General features: G+C 38.6%; 1 protein-coding gene across 2 annotated transcripts in view; it reads left to right on the top strand.

Moving 5' to 3' along the window:
* The window catches only part of SH3RF1 (SH3 domain containing ring finger 1), a 188,652-nt gene that overhangs the window by 26,368 nt on the left and 153,778 nt on the right, over positions 1 to 8,506 (top strand). The window contains exons 1-2 of one of the 2 annotated variants that reach the window (XM_084625389.1): positions 10 to 154; positions 2,395 to 2,881. In XM_084625389.1, coding sequence (XP_084481515.1) covers positions 2,495 to 2,881 — 387 coding nt within the window. In that variant the 5' untranslated portion in view covers positions 10 to 154; positions 2,395 to 2,494. Of the gene's footprint in view, positions 1 to 9; positions 155 to 2,394; positions 2,882 to 8,506 lie in introns of those variants that run through there. The other variant, XM_084625390.1, reaches the window with a different exon arrangement.

Below are 8,506 nucleotides of genomic sequence, written 5' to 3'. Positions count from 1 at the left end.
GGGCGTTGCGGTGCCGCCCCCCGCGTCAGCCCCGCTCGGCGAGGGGGTGAGGAGGAGGCTCCTTGGTGCCGCGTCGGGAGAGAGACAAGCGGGGAGAGCGCGGCGGCGGTGGCGGCTCCTCCGGGAACAAAGAGGGGAGCGCGGCAGCGAAATGGTGAGTGACGGCGCCTCTGTCCCGCTCGCCGCGGCAAGAGGGTCCGGATCGGAGGGGCCCGGCTGGCGGCGGCGCAGCCGAGCCCAGCTCCCTGCAGGGCTCCCAAGAGGGGGCGGAGAAGGCCCTGCGGAGCCCCCAGGTGGTGTGACAGCCTCTCCCTCTGTGACAGCGGCCCCAGGGACCGTCACCCCCCCCCCAGAGTCCGTGTCACCCCCTCCCCAGACAGGGTGCGGTGCGTCCCCGCCGAGTCCGTGTCACACCGCCCCCTTCCCCAGACCCTGGTGGAGTACTGTCTCTTAGGGACCGTGTGCCCCCCCCCCCCCTTTCCAGGTGTGAGTACAGTTTCATCCCACTAGGACCGTGTCACCTCCTTCCTAGACAGGGATACGGTGCCTCCCCCAGAGATGGTGTCATTTCCCTCCCATAGGGACACTATGTCCCCCACCAGCCCTGTCACACCCATATACCCTAGACAGTGATATGGTGCCACTCATGCACCCCCCCATACATGGATACAATATCACTCCTCCTGAAAGAAGGTATCACCTCCCCCCACAACTGTGATACATCGCCACAGCCCCACGCCCTCAGAGACAGGAGACGGTGTACCCCCCATCTGCAGGCAGCGATATATTGTTCCCCCAAGTGTGTCCTTCCTTCACAGAAAGCATGTCACCTGCCAAGAGTGTCTCTCCCCCCCCCACCCACACAGGGTATGTCACCTCTGCTCCCCACTGTGTGTCCTCCCCCATATATGGAACGGAAGTACACATGCACAAATATGTGCCAAATATATAGTGCTCGTGCCACATATATATGTGTAATAAAATATGTTTTATCTCTGTAAATATCTCAGTAACTACAAGTTTAATAACAAAATCCAGAGAATAAGTTATTAATGTTGTATGTGCAGATGTATGTAATATATCCTACACCCATATGTCTTATGAAAAGTGAATGTTCTCCAGGCCTGAAATAAATTTTGAAAGTAATTTTTAACTCTGTTTCTGAGACAGATTGTGTGTGTCCGTTTTGTGTCTCTTTCTCCCTCTAGCCTCACAGTGAACTCTAGAGAAGCCCCATGTACATAATAAAAATCTATATTATGTGTCTAGTAGTGTTACACCAAACAGCTGTGTTTCTTAGCATCAGGTACTGGAAGCTTTCTGTGGCCAGCTAGCCACTCAAAACGTCTGCGGGGAGGGGAAGGGAGGGAGAGAGAGAGAGAGAGTGTGTATATGTATGTAGTGGTGAAGGATTATGAGTGAAATAAGTGCTTTTCTTGTTGAGTGTCCTTGATGTGACTTCCCAGCAGCTTCCTGTTACTGGCTACATTGCATTCATGTTCTACTACCAGTATTCCAGCACTCAATACACTATAAAATGATTTTGGTAATAGTTTTGTGGTACTACTTAGATATAATACCAGCACTGCAATCTATCATTTTGTCAACTTCTTCAGTAAACTTAAAAGCTTGTGAATTAGTGTGTCTGTTTTCAAAACGGATGTGTTCAAACAAACAAACAAAAACACCTTCGTCTTTTTCTTCTCAAAAACTTGACAAATTAGATTTTTTTTTAGCTCATTCTGGACTTACATCTACCCCGCTAGTGACTCTCTCTGATAGTGGACCCTTTAGTCCTATAGAACAGCTTGCAAATTCAGGGTCTTATTTTTATTCTCTCTTGTTTGTTTTAAATATGGAAAGGACAGGCCTGTCTAATATGAAACAAATTGTAAGAAATATCAATTTGTCTATTAATTGTGTTTTCCACAGTCATTTATTGATCTATCCTACAAGGACAAACTTATTAAACTCTAAAATGGTTTAAGAATATTGAAGGTAGTTAGCAGTTAAAAGCAGACAGAACTGCAGTTTAAAATCTTAATTGTTACTCTTGATCAGCATGTTTGAGCTAAGTAGCTCGCTAATGCAGATAAGATTGCCATTAGGATGACCAGTGATAATTCTCTGTTGTTATTGCCTTTCATAAATTGTTCATATTTACAGAAAACCTTTAGCTATATGTTTTAAATTGTTATTAAACATTTATCTACAAAATGAGTATCTGTAGTGATTTGTCTTAAATTAGACTGGAGATCTTTTAATTTTTGATGTTGCTTAGTGAAGGAATCTTGTCAGAGGAAATACTTATGTGGACTCATTTTTAAAAAGCTAATTGTTTTTTGCAGATTATTAATGGTTTGTTCTTTTTCTTTGTTTTCTAAACAATTTCAGAGCAAAGTCTGAAGAGGCATGGATGTAACATGAGTCCCTTTACGTACTCAGAATAGATATGAATTTTGCGAAAGTTTATTTTTTGGTAAATTAAATAAAAATGGATGAATCGGCTTTGTTGGATCTGTTGGAGTGTCCTGTTTGCTTAGAACGTCTTGATGCTTCTGCAAAAGTCTTGCCTTGCCAACATACATTTTGCAAACGTTGTTTGCTGGGCATTGTGAGTTCTCGAAATGAGCTTCGTTGCCCAGAATGTAGGACTTTAGTTGATTGCAGTGTTGATGAACTTCCCAGCAATATTCTACTGGTTAGACTACTGGATGGCATCAAGCAAAGGCCCTGGAAACCTGGGACTGGTGGTGGGACTAGTTGCACAAATGCATTAAGAGCCCAGAGCAGCACTGTCGCTAGCTGTGGTTCAAAAGACCCACAGAGCTCACAAGGTGGACAGCAGCAAAGAGTACAAGCACGGAGTCCCCCTGTTAGGGTAAGTATCCACTATAAATGATAAGCCATACCTACAGGTAGCAGTTTGTTTTGTTGTTATTGCAATTACATCTCTTTCTAGACTGTTTCAGAACATTTGAATAATAACATTTGTTGCTTCAGGGGTTAAAGAAGGGCAATCAAAAGTGTCATTTGCAAAAGCAAAATAGTATCTGTTCATTCCCAGTTACGATTTAAACCAATTTTTCTGTATAACAAAAACTTTGAGCTACTGTTGCTAGAACATTTCCAGGGAAAATGTCAATATTTATCACTTTCTTATATTATATACCCTTGGCTGTATTTGTATTGGTAGTTACTGACTGCTGGGGGAAATGTTTGTAACCAAAAGGTAGGATGCATTTTTCTGTTTAAAACTTTTAATTGTTGAATTTAAAATAGTTCGGGGGAAGAAAACCAGCACAGGACCTTAATGTTCCCATTGACACTAAAGAGGAAGCTAAATACCTTGAACAAGACAGTTGGTATGAATTGATTGGTTGTATAATGAACAATTATTCAGTCTTGCTAAGAATATTTTTTAAATTGTTTGCCACTTGTTAACTCTAACACTAGAAATTGATTTTATTCTAGGTTGTTCTATGTTCTATTGATTTTTCTGTAAGAACAAGTATTGCAATCAGATTTCCATAAATTTCCCATAATGGTTGTTAAGCACTTTCGGGGAAATTCTTGCCTCATTGAAGTCAATGGGGATTATGCCATTGACTTTAGTGGAGCTAGAATTTCACCTCTATTTAAGATCCCTAGAATTGGTGGTGTTTGATAATTTCTCTCTACTTTTTCACTTTTTGTTTTTAAAAGGGCACATTTTATAACCATCTTTCATAAATTGTTCCATCACATAATGGGTTGGCTAATTCCTTTTGATTTTTTTCTTTCATTTTTTTTACTTTTGATTAGTAGCATAAGGATCATATATATTCATGCAAGTTTTCTGTTTAGTTTTCAATAAAGTAGATAGATTAGCTAAAGTTCAGTTATTAGGAAGTGTTGTATTACCAATGAATACATGGAAAATTCTCTTGATTATTGTATTTAATATCTGTGTATGATGTTGATATTTGAACTCGTTTTGTATGTATGAAACCCAGGCACTGAGAATTGAGCTTATTGGCTCGTACCTCTGCTTCTGTTTCTTCTTGGGATTCATTCAACTTGTAGAATCTTTCATGCCTTGTACTCAAAACTTCAGTAGCTTGATTTATTATGATTTCTTCTAGAATCAGAAATTGAGATCATTTTCTGAGCTGACTTGACCCATCTTTGTTTTATCTGATGACAGACCAGATTAGCTTCTTTTAAAAGGTTTTGCTGCACATTTAATGAAACTTATACATGTAGAGCTTCTGGGTATGAATTAAAATTGGCTTAATGATTTAAGTGCTTTACCTGTTTGAAGAATGCATTGTATTTTGAGAAATGGCCTGATGAAGTTGAAGAAAGGGATGTAAGTATTAGTTTTAGAGGGCTATTTTTTACCTCAAGTAAATCATCTATATATTTAGGTTTTTTTGAGGTTAAGGAATCAATGACTTGCACTGAATAACTTAAATAATTACTGCTTTCCTGAATTACTTGTATTTCTCAGATGCCACTTAGGTACCTCACGTACGTCAAACTGTGTTGAGAATATAAAATGTATGGATTCTTCCACCAGGTTTTATATTTTGGCCTTTATATTCTAATATTCACTTTACGATTTTCTTTAGAAATTTAAAAAAGTAATTTGTCATGCCATTTTCTGTAAATTGTCTCATGACTTGGATGGAGTATGTCAGTAATAAGTGTAGATATTGATAGGGTAAAGAATCCAAAAGGGTACAACAATTTTTGTGTTTAAAAACTGAACTTTGTGGAGAAACAATAGCAGTTACAAAAAGGCCCTCAATCTCTCCCAGAACCCCAAAGCAATTTCACATTAACAGCAGCAGCTACCAAAAATATTCAATTGCAAAAATACAAAATACCAGTAATAATTTCAGTACGTCTTACCCTTTAGACCTTTCTAAACACATACTTTATAAAAATTATTACCTTTTTAAAAATGTAAGAGATTTATATTTCATCAATATGCTGTGAACTTATTCAAGTGCTCTCCGTAACTTCTCAGGTTTATGGGAATTCCCTTTTGAATTCTTCTCTAGGTTTAAATGTACTACAGTATCCTGAAAAAAGAAAAGGAGTTCTTGTGGCACCTTAGAGACTAACAAATTTATTTGAGCATAAGCTTTTGTGAGCTACAGTTCACTTCATCGGATGCATCCGATGAAGTGAGCTGTAGCTCACAAAAGCTTATACTCAAATAAATTTGTTAGTCTCTAAGCTGTCACAAATACTTCTTTTCTTTTTGCGAATACAGACTAACACGGCTGCTACTCTGAAACCTACAGTATTCTGATGTGCAACATTTGTGTTTCCATGTTGTGCAGAGCAGAAACTGATAACATAGGGAATGTTGCATCAGTTTATTAGTTATGTGATACCATGTGCCACTAGAATTGTGGCCATGTGCTTCCCTCATGTAGTTAACTGACATTGAATGAACATTAACAGCAGACTTGAACATTTACAATATGCTGTACACATCTTTTTCCAGGAAGCTAAGGTTGCCTGCTTGACATAATATAGACATTTCTGTTTTATCTTTGGTGTGGGGGTGGGGAAGGGTGACCCACAACCATTCACCCATTCTGGCCTGTTGAGACTCTTTGGTGGAGGGGAGAAACATGAAAATCAGGTGGTTGTTTTGTGAAGGGAGCAGCTATCTAACTTCTTTATCAAAAGAATGAACAAAAGTAGAGTGAGAAAGCTCAGAAAATCTATCAACAAAAATAGGAAATGGTAATTTATGTTGCTTCAGTGTTAAGCTGAATGCAACAGTTGTGTTAAGAACTGTAGAATAGGGGTGGCTGCGCTACAAATGTATCAGAAGGCTTCTTTACTGGAATTGGGTGTAGAAGAGACTTTCAAGATGAGTGGCAGAATCAGTAGATTTGTTGAGCTATTAAATTTTTCTAAAGGGGAACTAATAAACAAATGTTGCTCTTAAATTAAATGAAGTGAATGTAGGTGAGGGTCAAATATTCTGCTTGCACCTGAAGGAAATATTAAACCAATACATGCCCTTTCGGAAGATGTTTTATTTTTCAGAAAAGGTTAATACATCATGCACTGTTGCATTAATTCCTGAACTGTGTCAGTAGCTGTGGAATTGCTAGCCCTTTTATTACACAGTGCTGTGTACTGCGTTCCTTCTGTGTGTATGGACACATTGTGCAATATGCAAAAAAAATGTACTGAGCTTCTACAAGATTCAGGATATGAACATAATTTTGAGAACAGGTGTAGATTGTTAAGTCTATCAGCAGTTGAAGTTAGTGTTCATTTACAAGAATCTGAAACTGGCTTTTATAGCAGCAGTTGGGAAGGACTGGAGGTGTTTCAGGGAATATAAACCCTTTAAAAACATTTTTTCACTTTGTATAATTTTAAAATTTTTCCTTGAATTTTTGTATGCGTAATACATATGTATACACACTCCTTTTCTTCATTTTCCAAGGTATTTCTATTTCTGCCATTTTCCTGGTAGAGACTATAGCCTTAGCTAAAGTTTGTTGTTGTTTTTCCGCTATATCATATCACATGCCTGTGAGTAACATTTACCCTGTAGCCAACATAAAAGGTAGTGTTTATTTGAAAATGGATGGGCATGTGCATGGCAGTCTGGGAACACTGGTCTTTGTATTCTCTGTATTGTGGGACACAGAACATTCTGAAAACTAGTAGGAAATGAAAATGTTGCTGCTGTTTGGAGATCTGGTAGTGATCTCCTATATTTAGTTGCCTGTAGTGTTCTGTTCTTGGGGATTTTTTTTTTTTTTACATGTCTGACGTCACAGTTATTTGCAGCAGCTCTTTGAATTTCACCAGCAGTAAAGCTCTTAGATGCAGAAGTACCTGTGTTTGTCCCATTCAGTTTCATTCAGATTTAGCTGAGCTATAAAGTATTAAACCCTATCATTTCCATTCTCTTGTGTTCTTCAGGAAAATTTTGGTAGCAAGCTAAAATAATAATGAACACAAACATTCTGAAGAGCTGGGCCCAGACCATTGTCAAAGCAGCAGCAGCACATGCTACACTGAGAATGCCTTGGAGCTGCAAGGGAAGGAGGAGAGTGCGGAAAGGATCTCCTTCCCAACCACACTCTCTGGGAATGGCACGCTACCCCGCATCCCCATTTCACCCTCTGGGGGCATCACATAGTGAGGGAGCCCTTCACTTTCTGGGAGGTCGGGAGGAAAGTCTCAGGGTGGGTGGACGAGTCTGGGCTTCCCTGACAGCTAGTTGCAAGCAGTATATGACACCATCAAACCAAACACCCCTCCTTCCTGGATAACAGCTTCCTTATTCCGCCAGCTAATATAATTAGTCCTGTGCAGGGTGGATTTGATTTAAGTCAAATTGATTTAAATCACTAGTCAGGAAGACTTGATTTAATCATTAATTTCTACATAAAAGTGCATTCTTGGTGGTTGTTATGACCTTAATACATATTCTTCACAACTCAGAGATAGATGTAGGTTTCATTTTTAGAAGGTAGAGACTAGACATTTTTAAAGTAATTTATTTTGAAAACTTTTCAGATTAGTTTTACAGCTATATCAGAGAATGAATGATTGTTTGGTTATTTCATTTACCAAAGGTAATTGAAGTGGATATTTATGATGTCATTGGGAGGTGAACAATCTCCAATTCAACAGGTTAATCATTAATATTTGGAGGATTTTCTTTCCATGCTGTATTAGGAGGAGAACATCACCAAACAAACATTTAAATTTAAATTAAAACAACAACGTTGTGTATTCTGGATTTTTTCTTCAACAGCAAACATATAATATTTTAATTAAATGAGCATATGAATTTTTGAATTTAGGTAAACATTCAAGTTTTTTAGAATCAGGTTTGTTTTTGTTAAAATTGTTTTTAACTAAAATAGTTAAATGAAATATTAAAAAAAACAAAACAAAATTAAATCGACTGTGTCAGCCAGGTCAACATGAGAAACTTAAAAATATTGGCTTCTGCAGCCTACTTAGTTATTTTGATCTTCATTTTTCTGTTTGTTCATAATCTGGAAAAGAAAAACAATCTTCCCTGCTTTTTCAGGTCCCAAACGATTTCTCAATTTGGAATGAATTAGTCCAAAGGAAAAAAATATTCTTTCTACACTGGCAGAAGAAGCTACTGCTGTTAAAAGTGAGATTATCACTTCAACTGTCTCTAAATCCAAGTGCTTAAGTGACTTCTACCAGTTCACTGGTGTGACGTTCTTAAAGCATCACCAGCAAACATATATTTCTTGAATGGTGCTTATTCCCAAACTGAGTCTCTCTTACGGCCTGCTGCCATTATAGGTTTTCCATTCCAGTGAGAGAATGGTATGGTAGATCTCAAATCAATGAAGGCTACACTCAGAAAGACCTCAAGATTTCTGGAATATGCAGCTCAAACAGTTTCACTTTGTTTCTACTGTGTGTCCCTCTCCTCTCACATTTATCCCAGACTACTTCTCCTTGTCCAGATCTATTCAGCCCCCAGCAA

The sequence above is a fragment of the Lepidochelys olivacea genome, assembly GCF_965140295.1.
Source record: "Lepidochelys olivacea isolate rLepOli2 genome assembly, chromosome: 4".
NCBI classification, from domain to species: domain Eukaryota; kingdom Metazoa; phylum Chordata; order Testudines; family Cheloniidae; genus Lepidochelys; species Lepidochelys olivacea.
This window is presented reverse-complemented; position numbering and strand designations above follow the sequence as displayed.